Consider the following 20,440-nt stretch of genomic DNA (forward strand, 5'->3'; position numbering starts at 1 on the left):
AGCTCCTGGGTTTTTGCTTATGAGAATAGCTTTGTATACAAATTGTCAATTATGCCCCTAGTAAAAAGCTTTGAGTCCACATTTCTTGAAGAAAAAACAGTGAATTAATTTGCGTAGGTATCAGTTAGCTTCCCCCCCCCCCGACTATTGTTGAACAACAAAGAACACCATTAAGCACTGGAGCCATCAATTTATGCTAAGATTAAATAGAAGTTGTTCAAAGCTGCCTGTATAACTCCAGCACACTTCTCTCTACCAGTTGGAGAAGAGCAAGAAAGTTGGATTCAAGCTGGGTCAAAGCGTTGATAACTCAATTGATATAAACAGAGCTGCACAGTAGGAGAAGCACTGTTGCATTCAGTAATACCAATACATTTTGCTTGCAAGGGGTTATGTCTGCAAAATGGGATGATTTACTGTTTGCCTGTGCTGAATGAGAAGTGCAGCTGACCAGCTTGTGGTCTGACTTTCCAAAGTCTCTTTTTTATTTCTTTTTCTTTTTCTCTTTTTTTTTTTTTCCCTGCCCCTAGTGAAATTGCTTGATAACTTCTGTTACGAAGAGTATATTGAGGAGGCTAGACTAGGGACTGTAAAGAAATGCTTTAAAAATGCTCACTATGTTTTTGTTGTGAATATGAATTGATTGTATTGTCTCTGAAAGAAGAAACATATGTAAAAGAGAAATGTGAAGGGCATCTACTTTAATATACATATTTACATGGTAATATTACTTACATTGTGCAGGCCTAGAGATAAAAATGCTGGCTTTAAAGGGAGAAACAGAAAAGATGCCATTTTCACTGCTGAAATTGTAACTGAGCTTTTTGAGGAGGAGGATTTATGTCCATATTAAATAGCAAAACATGAGTCACAGCCTCATTGCTGCTTGCACCAAAATTCTTTTGTTATAAACAGTTAATCTCCTTTATATAATTTCATTTAAAAGCTCAGGATTAGGATACGTATTTTTCTGCCATTTTGGGAGCTAGAAGTTATTTAGGGTGTAGGCTTCAGGGCAAGATTTATTTTTATTTTTGCTTTTTACAGCTGCATCAAGTGCTAACCACTAAATCAATGGAGAAAAGAATGATGGCTAATTAAAATTACCCTGCTTCTTTAGTACAGGTTTTAACCCAAGAGTATGTCTATTTCCTCTTATCACCATGTGAGGCCAGCTGTAAGTGCATTTTAAGGGTTGCTTATAACTTATTTTGAACGTTGCATGCTTGTTGTATTACACACAAAGAAAATATTTGCACCTTGAGTTTGTAATAAATGATTAGGTGCATACTTGTATGGAAAAATCAACTCTTAAGGGCAGATAAATGCACTAGCGCTTTGATCACTTAAACTGTCCCACCTATTTGAAAGCGATGTGTTGGAGAGTAGACAGATGGATAAAATTAATATCCAGATCTCCGTATCGTACTTACTTATTGTCAGTTCTGAAGGCTTTAGTACTTACTTTTCCAGTGCCTCATCTTACTTCCTGATTAAATGGAGGGGGTGATTTTTTTTTTTTTTTAAACGAACAGTTGGAAAGTGCAGCTTTTGAATCTATTGTGTATAATGCCTCACACCTATAAGACCCATGAGTTGAAGAAGATTCTAAGTAGATTTTAGTACTTGTTGAGTCATGAACACCCCAAATGACCTACTTTATGTGCTTTTTTTGGTGAATGATGCAAGTACTAGGTATTTTTTTTTATTCTGTTGCTCCCCCTTTTTGGGTCCAACATACAGAAGACTGATTTTATTGTTCCCCAAATACTATTCCTTCCCTTGCAAGTGTGTGCATCTTATTTTCCTTTTCTTTGCCACCATCCCTATGACTGAGGGTTTGCCTTAAGCTCATTATCTTCAGGAGACTACACACTGAATACCAGGTGAGATGGTTTGTGTGACTGCTGAAAGACTATGTTGGTCCTGTGATACTCATACAGAACTTTGGAGTTCTGGATGCACTGAAATAACATTGATATTCTAAGCACAGTGTGCTGTTTTTAAGGTAAAATCTACCTGTAGATATCCATTTGCATGGATGCCATATCAGATACCTAATAAAAGTATTAGTCATGAAAATAATAGATTGTGTTAATATTCCACAATGAGTTTAGACTAAAAATTTACTGTCCCACACCTTTTAGTGATCAGTTAATTCTGTTCATTTTCAGTAACAAACAAATGAAAGAGTAGGGGGAGCGGTGTGCAAATGATATTGTATCAGTGGTTGCCTTTTACTGTAATTTTTCTTTTTCCATGTTACTTTTGCTTCCATAGAAAGATATTGATACTAACGTAGTAAATATATAAGCTAGATATTCTGGTGGTTAACAGTGGTATGCTGTGAACGATCTATGCAGTTGAGCATATTTGACATGCATTCAAAGGAGAGAGATAGTCTTTTCTTCCAGAGATGATTCTGAACTAATTTTAGTAAATGTGGGTGGAATTACTGGTAAATGCTTTATTTATTCTTTCCATTGCAGAATGTCAAAGTCTTTTTGGAATAATTGTACCATTAGAAATAAGTTAAAATATGAGTATGTGAGGAAAAAATAGTCTAACAAAAGGCTGTTTAAGATCATTGTAGTGATTTTGAAAGTAGGGAACGTTATGTGGATTATAATTACCTAAACTGAGTTGGGTAGGCAGGAGGATTCTGATGATGTGCTCATAATGATTTTAACAGGAAGGTAAATACAGATGAATTATCTCTATATATAATACTCATTTTTATCTACTGTTTGAAATTATTCTGCCAGAGAGCTGGAGATTTGCAAGACTTGTGTCATCACTTCAATTTGTTTATTATGTTAATTGTATTATCTGGTTTGATTATCTGTCCACTCCAAGCTGTATGCCGTCAATGGAACAAATCTCATATATTTCTGGGAGACATGACTCTGACTCTTTCTTCATTTTAATTAAGTAGCTGAATTTCATCCTACTTTCCAAAGTGAACATGAATCAAGTAAAGCACTTTTTTGTTTGACAGAACGTGAATCAGCAACAGCTTGGAATTGAAGTAATTTTTAGTTATTTGCATGTTTACCTCAGAAAGCTGCCTTTGATCTATGGTTGCTTCTGACAAATGGAAAAACAACACTAGAGTTAGTTGTTTGACATTGTATTGCTGATGCATGTAACTGCATCAGTCTGAAGTAATGTCCAGTAGTTCTTGAAAATACTTGAATAATGAACAGAAGGCGAACAAGCAAGGCTTTCCACTTCTGAGTTGTCTAAAAGCCAGCTTATATGAGGAGTAAGTTCACAGTTTTGTGTTCATTTTCTAATTATTTTTTTCTTTTGAGTCACCAGGCCCTTTGAGTATGACAGCAATAATTTGTTAGAAATTTAGTGTTAACTGAAGTTATTCTGAGGTCACAGTCAAATTTCTTTAGTTGGGAAAAAAAGAACTGCATCTACAGCTAAAGCTTCAGAAGAGTTTCTAAAATTTCAGATATATTTTTCAGTGCTCACAATTTTAGTCTCATATTTTAAAAATTGAAACATGAGTTCAGCTTTTATTATTATATATTGGTATCTATCCACTTATAATATCTCTACAGATATATAGGTATATTTCTCTTGCTTATGGGGGGAAAATGCTGTGAGCAATAGCTTCGAACCCTTGGATTCAGTCTCTTTACACTTTTTTATTTTTGTTTTCCTTGTGGCTTTTCATTCATTGTACTCATACAGTGTACTTTCATTCATTCTGTACTCTGTTCTTTACAATGTCTCTACTGCTCTTTTACATTTGCGTTTTCTTTTGATGCAGTCTGTGTGATTTTTGAAAATGGATGGTCAACTCATACGAAGTATGTTTTATGTACCATTTGTCTATGTTATAGTGGTAGATGCAGGAACTTAGATTTTGTTGTTCTGGATCTTATAAGCCTTTTCTAAAAAGTTTGAATTTTTTGGAAGATGGCTCAAAAGTCCTACTTTTACTTTAAGTCTTAGAAGGTTATGGTTATTTCATAGAATCATAGAATGCTTTGGGATGGAAGGGACCTTTAAAGATGATCTAGTCCATCCCCCCTGCAATGGGCAGGGACATCTTCAACTAGATCAGGTTGCTCACAGCCCCATCCAGCCTGACCTTGAATGTTTCCAAGGATGGGGCATCTACCACCTCTCTGGGCAACCCGTTCCAGTGTTTCACCACCCTCATTGTGAAAAATTTCAGGCTTTTACCATGTTCTTCAATATAAAACAGACTCTTGCTTATACAGAAAAGGCTTTTTTATGAAGCAATGCAGATATAGACAAATAAACCAGTAACAGTTGCTTTCATAACCTTTGTGCTTTTCCTAAGGGTGTGCAGAGGAATTCCGAATGAAATTAGTATAGCATAGTTCCACTTTAAATGATTGAAGAGACTCATAGCAAGGGTTGAGGAGAAGGGAATTGATATCTTCTGTTAGAGAAGTCAACAGATCTTGAAGAGACAGACAATTTTTTTTAGGCCTGCAAGTCCGTTTTCTAAAGGAGAGGTTGAAATGTATGCATACTGTTTTCTGGATCAAGAATTTTTAAATATTTCTGAGAAGATCCTCATCAACTTCCACAACTATTAGATTAGAGTTGCTATGAAAAAAAATATGGAATTGATACAAGATGGAATATGTTATGGTCAGATAGGATGAGAACGCATGATAGAAAGACACACAGATAAGTAATAAAGTGGGAGCTTTGGATCTATTATGTATGATGCCCCACACTTATAAGACCCACGAGTTGAAGAAGACTCTAAGTAGATTTTGGTACTTGTTAGGTCATTTGAAGTGTTCATCTCTTTCATACCACAAACAACTAACTCTGTGGATGAAATACACTGATACAAAAAATAAGACTGGAGAATGAAAAGAGATCCTGTGTCTAAATTAAACTATAAGATAAATTTAGGTCAGCAGAAGTAATTTACCCTTCTAGAATTTGGTTAGCATCTGTGATTTTTTTTTTTTTTTTCTCACTTTCTGTGTAGAAAAATTACAGGCCTTGTACTTTTTCAGAATATGACTTATATCATATCCTGCATGCTGTGAAATGACAAATCTTGTTGAAAGGAAGAATTACAAATTTTGAGTCAGTGAATGAGGACTGGGCAGAGGGAAAAATAATATCAGCTACTAGCTTGTTTTTGTTATATTACCTAGGAATTAGAAATTGCATTATCTTGATCTTGGAGTGAAAAGACTGGTTTTACTTTTCAAATTTAGACTCAAAGTAAAAAAACACCAAGATGAATTCTACTCAGAGATAGTAAAAAATGCAATATGTGTTGTAAGTCACCTAAGGAAGAGGAAACACTTATATTAACATTGATACTAGCGTAATATTCGAGAGGAAAAATGTGTTCCTTTGAGGGATTTTTTAATATTATTGAACTTTTCTAAAAATTCAAGGGAGAAAAGCTTAATATTTCCTCATAGTACTTAGTGTCTAAACTCACAGAAACTGATGATATTAGGAAGAATGAAGTTATTGTGTCATTATAATACATTTGTTTTGGCTCAGGAACAGAAGGGAGTATTTGTATGAATTAGAAATCCTTTCTGTCATCGACAGTTGTTCAACAAGCAAACAGAAATAAGAAACTTAAGTTGACCGAACTGATCCTGGTAAACAAGGTTACTATGAATATGAAACTATTGTGCAGCTAAATCTGGGTTTTTACTTCTGACTTCAATTGCACGAGACGTTTCATGTGTAGTGGTGCATGTTCAGATACGTACTACGATCAGATTAAGTTCTTCTTAATATATAGATCATGTAGATTTTATTCAGATGTGCTGTAAAATGAGCACGGGTGCATATATCTGAAGTAAAAGATCAGGATGGGAAAATAGTTTTGAAAATGAGATTTTAATAGAAAAGGGTTATAATGTCAATTTCAAGGAGGTGTTCATGCTGTCATGTTATCAGGACTCCTGACTTCTTGAAAATGGATATTAATCAGGTGTTACATTTTCAGATTCATTTTATTCTATCTTATTTTCAGCAAAATTATAGAAGCCTGAAAATAAAGTTTCTTCTCTTTATTTGCTCTGGCTAGACAGGTAACAGAGGGAGGGAGGGAAGGGTTAAAGGGCAAAGCTGCTTAATTCTTCTTTGGCCCCACCACAGTCTTGGACTTAGTTACAGTCTGGTTTATATCCCTATGCTAGAATCTTGCATATTATCATAAATTTCATTTATATGAAGGCTTGCACCCATAAATGTTGTAGTGTATTAGTACATACAGAAAAAGACCATTGGCTTCTAGGACAGTTTAAATTAGTTTTGAGGCTATTACATATGGTGCGCAGCTAAATGTGGTCTTCAAAAGATGTTCTGACAGTGAAGAAAGTGCAGCACACAGCTTAAGAGCCCCAATATTTTATTTTAATACAGAAGATTGGGTTATAATATATAAAATAGTTAATATGATACATAGGTCTGTAATTATGTATATGTGTGTGTCTAAATGAGTAATTTTTTAAAATTCTTGTACTAGCTTTTTTGAGAAGGAATCCTCTTTTTTAGCAGTTACTGTACAATGCCAGAAATGTAAGCAGTTTGATACATAAGATATCTGATTTTAAAAATATATCCCAAATATCTTGTGTATCTTTGCAGTTTCAAGTCCTAGGGCAAACTATCAGAGAAAACATCATTTTGATTCCAGATACTTTTATTTGTCGTTTACAACGTGGTAGAGAATAATGTACAAACAATTTTGTACAGCATTTGTGGTCTATAAAATCTTCCTTGTAATATATAGTTTCAAGACTGTGTTAATATTTGTACAGCATGTGCTTCTCAGTCTTTGTTCAAATGAGGCCCTTAAAGCAAGTTATTTTAATGAAATGACAGATCCTTCCATGGGACTGGGTCTGTTTACAAAATACTTATTACAATGTATGTCAAATAGATGTTCAGAGGCTCCTGTTGTATAATTTATGTTTACAGAGTATACTTAAAATGCAGGTGTACATAACATGAAATAAAAGGAAAGGTACTGCTTTACACCGGTGTTAAGAAAGGATTGTACTTTCACAGAAAATACCAGATTGTATTTTATCAAAGTAATATTCACCTTGAAATAAAATGAAAATTAGTCTTAAAATCACTGATCAATATTTGTGATTTCAAGACATTTTTCTAGTTTCTGGAATTTTTTCTCCTTTTTGTTACCAAAAACCTGAAATTATCCAATCAAAGACAAAATTAAAAAAAATAAAACTTGTAAAAGTGTTAGTTTTTACTTAGGAAGAGTAGAAAGCAGTTTAATAAATTTTAAGTCTGTGTCTCCGCATCTGCATAGGAAAGATTGCTATATAAAAATCTTCACAATAAAAGTAAAGAAGATTCTCTAAGGAAGTCTTATGGGCCAAGCACTTTTATGTTCTTGACAGAAATATTTATCTGGATTTCTAGTTTGCCTTGGCAACCAGTATATTGTACAGGAGAACAGAAATCCTGGAAAGAGAATTGATACTGAATCATTCTGAATAGGCTAAATCCTGTCAGATACTGAGCTTTTATATAAATAGGAAATTAAGTTTAGGATTTACGAATCACAGTCACAGAATAGTTTAGGTGGTTGGGGACCTCTGGAGGTTATTTGGTCCAATGCCCTGCTCAAAGCAGGGCCAACTGCCAGGTCTAATACGATTTGGTGTTAGAGCAGGTTGCTCAAGACATTGTCCAGATGAGTTTTGAGGGTCTCCAAGGAACCCACAGCCTCTGGGCACCCTTTTTCTATGTTTGACAATGTTCTTTGTGAATTTCTTTTTCCTAATACCTAATTAGTTATTGAATACTTTATTCATTTTTTATCTTGTTGTTCTAATCCCTCACTCATTGAAGTTGGTAAATTTTTATTTCTGTTTTCAAGAAATGCGGATTTAGGCCAACACAAAGCATTTTGGAATCTTGCACTGAAAATAGCATTGCTTACAGGGTGTTAACACTGTAATCCCCTGTAGCCATCCATCAGAACTTCTAGCTTTGTAAAACCAAGTTATGCAAAGCACGGACTTCAGTGGTTGATTCAACAATGACTATTTAGCAAATCATTTTTGCCGAACTGATACAGTTAGCCACAGCATTAAAGAAAAGTCAGTTCATAAACACAGTGCTTTAGTTAGAGCTTGTGTAAGCATTGTACCTCAGTCTTTTTTATAATGCTGTATTCTGCTCCTGTCATTGTGTTTTACAGGCTAGTGCAAATGAAGGAGAGGGAGAGATGTAAATCTATCTTCTCTTTTTCACACTCCTTTGTGGTAATATTCTTTTGGGGAACATTCAGTGACTAATCTTCCTTCATGTTGTAGAAGGAGCTGTAGTCCTTCATTCCCTTTCCAGATACAAATGTTCCTAATTGAGTACCCAGGGACTTTTTAAACCTTTTTGTTCCTGTTTTGCAGAATCTGTTTTTAAAAATGCTTTAAAAATAAAACTCAAATTGAATTTTTAAGCACCCATTTTAAGTAGCTAGTTATTTTAAATATAAGAAATCTTATTGTCTGCCCTGAGCTTGCTGAAAGTTTGAGAACCTGGAAACACGTATCCTGAATATACTGATCTGGAGATCATCTAGTCCACCTTCCTGCTCAAAGCAGCGTCAATTAGAACAATATATTCAAGGTCTTATCCTGAACTCAGGATTTTGAATCCTAAGAATGGAGACTTTACCACCTGTCTGGGCAACTCATTCTAATGTTTGAGCACCCTGGCATAGAAGAATTTTTTTTTTTTTTTTTTAAGGTTTAAGTGCAATTTCCTGTATATTGAATTTGTCCCCATTGCTTCTCATCCTGTCCCTGGGCACCACTGGGAAGAATCTTCCTCAGTCGTCTTTATTGCTTCACATCAGATTTTATACATATTAGATAAGGATCCCAAGCCTTCTCTTCTCAAGACTAAAAATCCGTGTTGTCTAAGCTTCTGCTCAAATATTAGATGCTGTAATCCTTTAATCACTTCAGTGGCCCTTTGATGGACTCACTGCTGTCTGTCTGTGAGTTTCTTGTGCTGAATAGAGAATAATCGCCTCCCTTGAGCTGCTGGTGATGCTCTTCCTAGTGCAGCTCGGGATGCTGTCAGCGGCCTGTGCCACAAGGATGCATTGCTGGCTCCTGGTCAGCTTGGTGTCCACTGGAACCTCCAGGTCCTTTCCTGCCAAGCTACTTTCCAGATGGCTGGCCCCCAGCCTGTACTGGTGCACAGGGTTATTCCTCCACAGCTGCAGGGCTTGCATTCCCATTGTTGAACTTCCCAAGATTCCTGTTGGTTTGTTTCTCCAGCTTGTTGAAGCAGCACAACCATCTGGTCTATCAACCCCTCTTCCCAGTTTTGTGTCATCTGCGTACTAGCTGAGGGTGGACTCTGTCCTATCATCCAGATCATTAATGAAGATGTTAAACAGTATTGCCCCCAGGGTAGACCCCTGAGGTAAACCACTTGTGGCTAGCTTCCAGCTGGCTGCCTTGCCACTGATCACAAGCCTTTAAGCTGGATAGTTCAGCCAGTTTTCAGTCCACATCACCTTCCGTTTATCTAGCTTGTACCTCATCAATTTGTATATAAGGATATTGATGCTGAAGGCCTTGCTAAAATAAGATACACAACTTCCACCAACCAGGCCAGTCATCTTGTTGTAGAAGGCTATCAAGTTGGTTGGTCAGGCACGATTTCCCCTTTGCAAATCCAGGCTGACTACTCCCAGTCACTTTTTTTTGTCCTTCGTATGTTTGTAAACGGTTTCTAGGAGGATGTGCTCCAGTCTCAAGGCAGTCTCAAATATAACGTAGACTTCATTTTATGAGGGTAGAAAAAACAAGTAAAAAATGTAGGGGCTACAGGGAGAGGCTTGGTGCTACACTTGCACTTGAGAAGTACCAGCTCTTCAATGAGCCTTGTAGCTAGACCAGCTCTGGTACCACCGGCTGTCAGCGAGCGGCTGGCGTTGCAGCAGCAGTGAGTATTAGGACAGAAGTGTTCAGGTGTGAGAGCTTTCCCCCTGGTTGAGGATTCCCAGCATTGTAGTCACTGGGATGTCCTGTAGGATGAACTCAGAAGATAAGTCCTGAAGTTTTATATTTAAATGATATTATCTATGTGGATTTTGCTAGCACAAAAGAGGTTGAGCTAAATTGCTTCTAAGTATAGTGCTCTGTTGAGTCCTTCTATAGTTAGCAATGTTAAGAAAGGAATAGCACCTTCATTACATTGAGCTTACTGTGGCTCTGAGGAAAAGATTTAGCATTTATTTTAATATTTATTTAATATTTATCAGTACAAAAATGTCTAAATCTGAGCATTTAGCAATAATTTGCTATAATCCTGTAGTCTTTAAGATTTAAAGAAAATCTATGATGCAGCTTCTTTGGTAGAAATAGAAGAAAAATCTTCCGCAGTTGGAAAATTACAGCCTGTGTAGGTGTTGAAATGCCTCCTGCTTCACATTCTTAATTGGCAGAAAGCCAGATACTAAGCATTTCTGGTTTAAAGGGAAATACTCCCCTTTTCTTTAAATTTCTGATGGATAAAAGTTGCATTTTCATTGCATTTTTTAACAGTTAGGATTTCTTCCATCTTGATCAACATGAATAAAATTTTCAATTAAATAGCTTCTCCAAGTTATCTTGGCCTTTTGCATTATTGCTGGATAATACAAAGGTATACATCTTTTCCTTGCAAGTTGTATCATAAGAAGTTGTGGACCTCATCCACCCTGTGACCCTTTTCAACTCAGAGCTCTAGATTTCTCAGTTCTGCTTTAAAGCTTTGTTGGAATTAGTATGTGATACTCAGAGAAATCTGCCTTTAAATATTCATGGCTTTAAATTAGATAATAAAATGCAAAATAATGCAAAAATATTGCAAGCTGTAAATAGATCAGATATTAATCATTAATTTAAATCCATTTTCAGTAGTTGACAGAATACTGTCCTTTCACTGAGTTTAGATGTTACTTGGATACGTGTTTTTATTGAGGGAGCTCATACATGTTTACCAAATAAGATTGCAGGGATGCTGATATTAAAATCAGCCTGAAAATCTGTACTCTCATCCATTCTTGCTGGTTTTGAATGGCATTAAAAAGGGCTTTGGTGTAGCTTTGCCCTGTCAAAACTTGCCAATATTCTTGTGTTTACAGACAACAGTTAAAAATATAGAGTGGTGTATATGGTAACTAGCCAGAAAATTGGTTCCTAATACTTTTTAAGAAAATCACATTAGCTTAATTTTGTATTAGTAGTAGTCTTAACAGAGGATTAAAAAACTACAAAAATACTGATACATTTTCTCAGTTGGAATACACACTGTATTTAAAAAAATGCAGTATTGGATTTGTAATTTCCTGTATTCCTAAAGAAAGGTAGATACCAAGAGAAGAAGATAACCCATATTAAAAAAATGCAGGAAATGGTGGTTGCTTTTATGCTTTGTCAAGCCTTTTCTTGTTAACCTTAAAATTATGTATCTTAAATTTGTACCGTTTTCAACTTGTTGAATTTTGTTTATAAATATTTTTGCTCTTACACTGAAATTCACAGTATCTTTTTTTTTTTTTTTTTTCCTATCTGTGTTGACCTCCATCCCCAGCTGTGCTTTTGTTCACTCTTTATTATTGTAAATGTATAGGTGCAATAAAGGTGAAGTCTCCGCTCTGGGAATCATTCCCAAATTTTTCTCAGCGGGTCAGGATGTTGCAGCCCTGATGGCAGCAATGTGTGCTAACCTCAGTACAGGGCTCACAGCTTTCTGCTCATTTGTTACTTGTCTTAGAATTTATGATAACTCTTCTGTTTGGGTTCTTGTCTTTGTAAAATTTAGGGTGTATATGGTCCATTGAAAAAAAGACAAAAATGCTGGTTCCTGGCATTCATGGTGTATAGCACCCGTTTAGAACAGTTATTGCCATGTCTAAGTTTGTGATGGATCCTTCTTGATTGCTCTGGAACTCAGGGAAGTAGGAATGTTTTATTTTGTCCCAGATGAGTTATATTAGTTAGGTGCTATAATCACACAAGCATTTCTAAAGATGTTAATATATTACTAGGTGAGAAATCAACGGGACTACTTGCAATGGTGAAGTTATGCATAATCACGAATGCCTGTAGGACTAAGGCTTGTGTTGTGTTTTTGTGGTCAGGAGCCATCATTTAATTACAATACAAGTACATGCAGGATAGTTAGTCATTGTGTGTGCCTTTACAGGCGGTAGAGGGAAACAGGCACTTCAGTGGCGGTGTCCATCTCATCTATTTAGGTTGAGGTAAATTGCTCTTTATTTTGAGTCCTGTTTCTTTCTGTTGGTATTAAAGGGAAATTATCTTAGAGGCAGACACACACAATCTAAGATTAGGTTAATTGTATCATATATGCTTTAGACACATGCTTTCAAATTACAGGCACTTTGTGTTATTCTATACAAAAAATGAGATGTATCTGCCATAGCAAGATTTACTCTTTCTGGAAGGGGAAGGTTTTGTCACGGCAGAAGTTTTCCTATGTTAAGACCCTTATAGAGAGTGATAGTTTGTAGTTGGTGAGTGAGGTAATTACACTCGTCTGCAGAATGGAAACCTAACACAGAAGTGAACTGGGGGGTGCGTGACTCTGCACCTTGAGAGGATTTGAACTCCTGAATTCCTGCCTTCTAGCCTGTACTTAATCTTCCAGAACGTATTGCCTTCTAACATGGAAAATCATCTTTGCGAGGATAGTGAAGAATACTTTCTTTCAAAAATACACTGAAATTGCACTTTGCTAAACACGATTAAGTTAATGTTGGTGATACCTAATTGTTGTTTGAATATTTTCCCTGGGAAATTATAGATTGCAAAGAAAAAAAAAAATCTTTCCAGTAGGATATTACAGTATTTCTGTTGGGGTGTTTTAGTCTCTGTTGATTTTAACCAAAGCTTTTGTTTTTGCTTCTTGCTTATTTTACAAACATATCCTCATTTTTAAAAGTACATTTGTATGCATTTAACAAAATAGATCTAAATTGGCCTGCTGTACCTGTAATTCCATTTGATCTTCTGAAAGATATGAATGTTGAGGATGATGTAGAGCATTAATGGGATGTGTAAAGATCTTTTCAGCTCTAAGTGCTGCAGGAAGGCTTTGCATCTTAACATGCATCTTGCATTGCCTAATATACTTCAGAGGCAGAACAAAACTGGAAGGTCGTTGTGCAAATCTACTGTCCTGTGACCAATTTATGTGCCTAGTCCCCTTCCTGAGCTCATGTGTTTCACTAAAAAAACTTGGAATGTTGACATATGGGGAGTGGTATATGAAAGTATTTAAAAGTAGTTTTGCTATGATTTTTTTTTTTAAATTATGTGTGTAATCATATTGTACATTTAATTGTAATGTAACACAAAGAAAAATGCATGCATGTGTACAGCTGAGCTTTGCATGCTTATTTAAAAATGAGCTGCTTAGCTGTTGGAAGAAATATGAATTTGTTTAACAAAATGGACTTTATGCATTTAAATGGGAAAAAGGATGTGTTGATGTTTAGTTTTCTTTTTCATTTTGGCATCCAGACCCTTTCTCTTTCTGATTCCGTTCTAAAAGTTTATCCACTTGGGTAGCTTTTGTTTTCATCTCATGCCTTTTCTTCATTCCTGCCTACCCTTTCCCTTCCATCCTGCTTTTTTTTTTCCCTTTTTCAATTGCGGGATACCATTGAGAGAGGCGAGATGAGGAGAAATGTACAAGATCTGTAATCTAACCAGGTTTTGGCATCCTTCTTTAAACATGTTTGTCAATATACATCTGATGATACATCTGACTCTTTTCCCTACAAAAAGGAAAAAATAGTAGCTATCTGTTAAAATGTTGTATGTTGAATGTAGTTTTCATTTATATCTTCTATTTGTCCCCTTCTTATGCTTTACCACTTCTATTAAAATATAAAAACTTCCACAAAACCACTGCCTTGATCATCCAGTTTGAAAAGATCTTTCAGACATTTTATATTTTTTCCCAAAGCTACACTAAAAATTAGAACATTCCATATTAGAAATGATACATAACAGCTTTTATGGTTGATACTTTAATGTCGTTTTCTACTACATATTATATTAAACAAGTAATGCCTCTCTTGACTTATTGTGTGAATAACCTGGGAAGTTTGGGTTTGTTGGGTTTTTGTTTTTTTTTTCTTAAATGAAAGCTGTGAGCTTGTAACAATCATAGAGAGTAAGGTATTGTATGTATATGTTTTTGTAAGTTCTGGCCAGGATATCCAAGGAACAAGTGTGGTGGCAAATCTTCCGGTCCTGATGCGACAGAATCCTGCAGAAACACTTCGTCGGGTATTACCGAAAATCAGAGTAAGTTGTGTGTAATGAGGTTTGAATGTATCTTTTTCTGCCAGTATAAGTATTTTAACAAAGGCAAAAAAATCCCACTTTTATTGCAAACTCACTTTCTAGGAGAGGTATGTCCAGTAGATCTTCCGCATTAATTCACTGAATTTACAAAGTATTGCAGGTATTATATTTTTTGAAAAATGTTACAACAGGAAAAGAAAGCAGAATTAATACAATTTACATATTCTAAAGATTTACCAGTGTTTTGACAGCTTTTTGGGAACTCTTTTTGAGGACCAGCCAGTCATAATGGTTCATTTTGACATTCTCAGTCTCCTTCCATCCAAACATTAGGATTTTCATGCTGCTATCCAGAAAAGTATACTTTGCTTTTAGCTGTTTGAAGTTCCATGTGCTGCCCTCCACATTTTTAGTAAGCCACTGCTAGCTGTGGTAGATGGATGCTGGCCATGTAATGTTATACAGTAATTTTTATATACATATATGTTTGTATAAAGGATATTTGGGTTGTTTAACCTGGAGAAGGCTCCAGGGAGACCCCTTGCATAGAAGAAATGAAAAAGTTCATTTAAGGTGTGGTTTAAGGAGCAGCTTCAGCCAGACAGGAACAAGTGCAAATGCAAAGCCTAATAACTCTAAAGCTAAATAACTCTAAATAAGTCTAATAACTCTATGTAAGGCTACAACAGGAATTAAGACTTTGATTATGTTAGCGTGCCTGTTAGAGTGGTTTTCATTGATTTTAAGGCTACCAGCTGAGTGGAAAAGTACATTGGTTTTGACTGTCAAAATATCTGAAAGTTTATTTTGGTAACAGCAAATTTCTGAGGTTTCTTTCATGGGATCGGTGTACTGTCAGTCTCTTCTGATACCATTGATAATTTTTATGTGATCAAATCAAAGTTTTGATTTAGAACAGTCTCTGTCCTGGTCTCGTCCAATTGATCACTTTGATATTAACCTGGTTCTAATTTATACAAATTGTCAGCTAAAGGAACATTGTGTTTGTTAGTAGCTGTTTGGCTGTAGTAGCTGTTTGAATGTATGTGCTCTCTATGGGAAAAGAGGTAAAAATCACGAGGGTTTCTTGTAGAAATTTTATTTTCAACGCATTGAGTTGTGTCCATAATTTTATGGACAGACTCAGTTTCCCCATACATTTTTAGAGATACATTTGACATTTTCAGTAGTTGATTCAGTTATGATTTTACCAGGATGCTTTGTAGAAATTAGGGGTTTTTTTTCCCGATGTAATTTAAAATTCTCTCCCTTTTTGCCAACGGGAATGTTATTTTCTTGTTGCAAACTAATGCTTAAGAAGAATATTTAGTTCACTTACTTCAGAAAGACGGAAAGAGTTTAACTAGTTACTGATTCAAGCTAAATATGAATTTGATGATCTAAAATACGTTGAAGTGAAAGTTTGAGTTATGTTAAGAATCTCCTCAGCTACCTTGTCCTCTCTATCTCAAGCACTTTAAGGATGAGAAGAAAAAGTCTTCTGTAGTAGCTGCTCTGAGTTTTCTTGCTATATCTGTATCAGATACTCATCGCCAGTGTAAGAAAGTATATAATTATATTAGTAATAAAGGTGACATGGCTGAATCACATGCTTACGTTATACAGTTTTCTATCTACCGAGGAGATGATTACTAAATAGCAAAGTGGGCCCATGCCCATATTTGTTTGTTCCAGTAAATTCTCATTTATATGTCATTGTTTTCTTTGCTGAAGTTTTGAAGAAATGAATTGCTGCTTTTATTGAAAAGCTCTGTGGATATGTCTCTCAGCTTTTTTTTTTTTTTTTTTTTTCTTTTAAGGCACCTACCTAATTAATAAAAGAATTCCAGAAAAAAATATCATATGATGAAAAATTAGTTGGTGTATTTCTTACTGTTTGTGGAATTGGTCTTAAACAGAATCCTCCCTCTATCTCCTAATCTTAACAAAGAGGCTGCTCAAGGGACAGTTCAGTATTTGTGAAAAACTAATTTAATGAGTTACATTCTGCTCATTTGTTATGAATTGATTGACTGACAGATGAGGAACAAATATGTATGTAGTCCTCAGCATGATTACTTAGCAAATATTCTTTTGTAGGATATTAAACACAAGCCCTACTGCAGAGGAGTCTTAGGTTCCATCTGGTAGATGTATTCAGTAATATCCCATGCACCGATATATGCTGGGGGCCACCCAGCTGGAAAGCAGCTTTGCAGAAAAGGACAAGGGGGTCCTGGCGGACACCAAGTTGATCATGAGCCAGCAACGTGCCCCTGCCACAAAGCATCCTGGGCTGCGTTAGACAAAACATTGCCAGCAGTTCGAGGAAGGTGACCCTTCCCCTCTACTACACCTGGAGCACTGTGTCCAGTTCTCGGCTCCCTGGTACAAGAGAGACATGAACGTACTGAAGAGAGTACAATGAAGGGCCATGAAGAGGATTAATGGACTGGACCATCTCTTCTATGAGGAAGAGCTGAGAGGGCTGAGACTGTTCAGCCTGCTGAAGACAAGGCTTGGAGGGGATCTTATCAATGTATATAAATACTTGAAGGAAGGATGAAAGAGGACACAGCCAGGCTCTTTTCAGTGGTACTCAGTGACAGGGCAAGAGGCAATGGGCACAAACTGGAACACAGGAGGTTCCCTCTGAACATCAGGAGACACCTTTTCACTGTGAGGGTGACTGAGCCACTGGCACAGGTTGCCCAGAGAGGTTGTGGTCTTCCTCCTTGGAGGTATTCAAAAGCTGTCTGGACGTGTTCTGGCTCTAGGTGGCCCTGCTTGAGCAGAGGGATTGGACAAAATGACCTCCAGAGGACCCTTCCAGCCTCAACCATTCTGTGATTCTGTGAATATCAGACATCACCTTTCAACTTCATATTATCTCCTGAAAATTCTGTGATCCCAGAGGACTCCTCTTTCTTAAGAGGAGCTGTTCCAACTTTTGTATGATTCTTTTTCTTGGCCATTTACTGAATTTATAGCTGTCCTCAGAACTGAGGACTAGTGTAGACTGACAGATTGTTTAGAAAACATTAAAGTACTTCTAGTTATCATGTTCTGTGCTATACGATGCAGGCCAATAGGCATTTTGTTTAAATATATATATGTGTATTAAAAAAAATGCTTTGAGAAAAAGAATGTCTTGAAGTTGCAAAGTAATTGAAACCCCTTTAACTTACACCAAGTTTCTGCAGTTACTACCACATGTTATTCTGACATTCATAATGCATTCTTTCCTAAACCAACCTACTGGCTTCAAGAAAAGTTTGTTGCTTTTTTTTTTTTTTTTTTTTTCATTTTCTGTTTAACATACTGAGTCTGTTTTTTGTCTCTGGTGTTTCTGCTTTGAGAGCAGAGTTCTTCCTGAAATGAAGGAGTAATAAGAAACGCTGTGGTTTTTTTACCCTTATTTGTCAGGGTGTGGATAAGTGGTAGTCTTTGCCTCTCTGTCTTTAATAAAAAATCTAATATGGGAATACAGTTTTTTATTCTAGTCTTAGTTTTTTTATATAGGGATGGAGAAAAAAATGTAAAAGGATGATCGTTAGCATGATCAGAGCCTAGGGCCTGGAAAATATTTGTACAGTGGGAGTTGGAGCTCAGTGTGTTTAGATCAGGCGGTACTTAAATTACTTTGTAAAAGTATCTTCCTGCATAATATTAAAGGACATCCAACTGAAAACAGTATATAAAGTGTTAGGAATTGAAGACAGAAATATTAGAAATGAAGCAGACAATTTTAATAATAATTCTATAAATCTGATCAATCTTTGAGCAAATAACAGAAAAGTAGTGATTTTGATCTTGCAGTGTCATTTAAATCCAAACTGAATGCCTTCCTAGATGATAAATTAAATGAAACTTAAGTTAATGGGCTCAAGGCAGAGGTAAAAGAGTGAAATATAATTAGGCCAGTCTAAATCTAAATGTTCCTTTCAGGTTTAAGCTTTTTAAATTAAAACTTTCTGGAATGTATAGGAGTTAAATTTCTTTCTGTGGCTATACTCTTATAAAGCAGGTTCTTCAATGGTGCTCTGTTATCTAATATTTATTTAATCTGTAATAGAAGAGCAGTTCTGTTTTACCCATGTTCACTGCACTTTTAACTGCAAAGCAGTATTTGGCATCATTAAGCGCTTGACCTATTTTTTTTTTTTCTTATCCTTGTTTTTACTGGAGGAATAGTCCTGACCATTAAATGGAAACTGTTATAAAGGCATAATTGAACTCAACTGCCATTAAAGTCTTGCAAATGTAGTCTGGCATTGCAGGGAAGTAAGCTGACTTAAATTACTGCACTTTGTTTCACTTCTGTAGATTGGGAAAAATCATTTGTGCATTAAAATTTGCACATGAAAAATGAATTGTATAGTAGTTTCAGGGTGCTATTTATCTGGAAGTATTGTCACTATATAACTGGGTAGGGAAGCCAGTGTACTTATTTAGCATACTTACAGAAACCCAAAAGCAAAAATAAATACTGTTTTTGTTAGACCTGAGGATAAAATAGATACAAGAAGAAATAAATGCAAGGAATGTTCTGGCTGGATACATAACAAATTTTTATTTCCCTTGTGAGAAACTGGTAAACCTGGTTACCTTTATATATAAATACAGAAACGGTTATATGCAAATTGCTTATCATTCCTTAAAACCTAATTAAATTAAAATTATATCAAATATCCCTTATATATTTAACATTAAGTGTTTTAGGTCTGAGATGAGCAAAATCAAACATACAATACGTCAACAAATATGCCAGATGTAAGCAATGATTAAATTGGGTGTCAGTGTTTTGGTTATGTTAATAAAACAAATACCTTGTATATCATTTAGATGTTAACGTAGGAATGAGATTATGAAATATTTTTTTAAATTCTCCAGTTAAAATGAAGTGGCATCCTTTATGGGTTTTTTTGCATAGAGATCCCCACTCTCTGGATTTCTGCACGCACCTCCTCATGCACCGTGGAAGTCATTGAAATGTGGATCTAGGGAAAGCTTAGACATTCATCTCAGCATTTCTGGTTGTGCCCCAAATGGCTCCTTTCAAATGATTTTAGTAACGTTTTCCCTGTTTTCCATCCTTGGGCCTTGCCACCAGAAGCAGTGGAGGGAGATTGCAGGTGTCTATCTGACTGACTTATTAATAAGAGATTTTTCCAAAGGCTGTGATTGCAGAAAACTATGGATACTCTTGGTGAAGTGTATATATCAAGCCTTATCTGGTGCTGTCTGATTAGTTCCAAACTAATTTTCACAGTTACTTATTTTCCTAATATATCAGTCTTCCCTTGAAAGCTTTTCTTTTTTCCTAGTTGATTTTATAGTTTAAAAAGAGGTGGGGTGATTTTCACCCTGTCTTATACCTAACATTGATTTTTAAGGTCCATCCTCACTGTATCTTTGAGCTTCTGTAATCTCCATTATTTCTGTGTCTTTCTAGTCCTAAATGAAGATTTCTGTCATATCAATGCAGTTACTAAAATGATTGACTATGTTTCTGCTTGCAGCATTCTTTCAAGAGAATTCTATTGCTGCAGGACATAAAGTGCATTAAACTAGAGGTGAATTTTCTGTTTTCCAATTAATGAAATAAGCCAGGCTCTCTAAATTTTGCAAGTTTTGATGCCTGAGTTTAACTTGCAGACATTAGAGTAGTTCAAGAACATGCTAATACCCTTAAATTCCATTAAATACACTTGTCCGAATAAGATAGACAGCAAAAGCTTTTTTCCTCCAGAGTCAGAATCTGTGGAGGATCCATGTGTAGAAAAATACGTTACTTTCTAAATAAATAAATTTATATTAAGTAAATTTAAGTCACTCAACTTGAGTTCAGTGAAATTGGAATGAGGAGACCCATACATTTTCATATGTGGAACTGTACAGTTCTGAGTGCAAACATCAATGCAAGCAGGTGTGTAAGCAATCTAGAAATTTACATTTCAATGTCTCCCGAGGTCCATGAGGAGGCACATCCAGAGAATGTGTTCTCACACATGATTATCCAGAGTTGTGTGGATCTGTGGAGGAGACTATTTGGAAACTTTATTTGATGGTAAGTAACCCCTACATAA

At 35.7% G+C, this 20,440-nt stretch overlaps 1 protein-coding gene across 6 annotated transcripts in view; it reads left to right on the plus strand.

Moving 5' to 3' along the window:
• PPP4R4 (protein phosphatase 4 regulatory subunit 4) overlaps nt 1-20,440 on the plus strand; it is a 73,712-nt gene that overhangs the window by 11,089 nt on the left and 42,183 nt on the right. For 5 of the 6 annotated variants that reach the window (XM_087747611.1, XM_087747610.1, XM_087747608.1 and 2 more), the window contains exon 3: nt 14,249-14,351. The exons of the other annotated variant lie outside the window; for it this stretch is intronic. In XM_087747611.1, the coding sequence (XP_087603737.1) occupies nt 14,249-14,351 (103 nt within the window). The remainder of the gene's footprint in view (nt 1-14,248; nt 14,352-20,440) is intronic. 6 annotated transcript variants of the gene reach the window in all.

The sequence above is a fragment of the Nipponia nippon genome, unplaced genomic scaffold (assembly GCF_047370975.1).
Source record: "Nipponia nippon isolate SJK-2023a ecotype South Korea unplaced genomic scaffold, ASM4737097v1 scaffold_11, whole genome shotgun sequence".
Taxonomy (NCBI): domain Eukaryota; kingdom Metazoa; phylum Chordata; class Aves; order Pelecaniformes; family Threskiornithidae; genus Nipponia; species Nipponia nippon.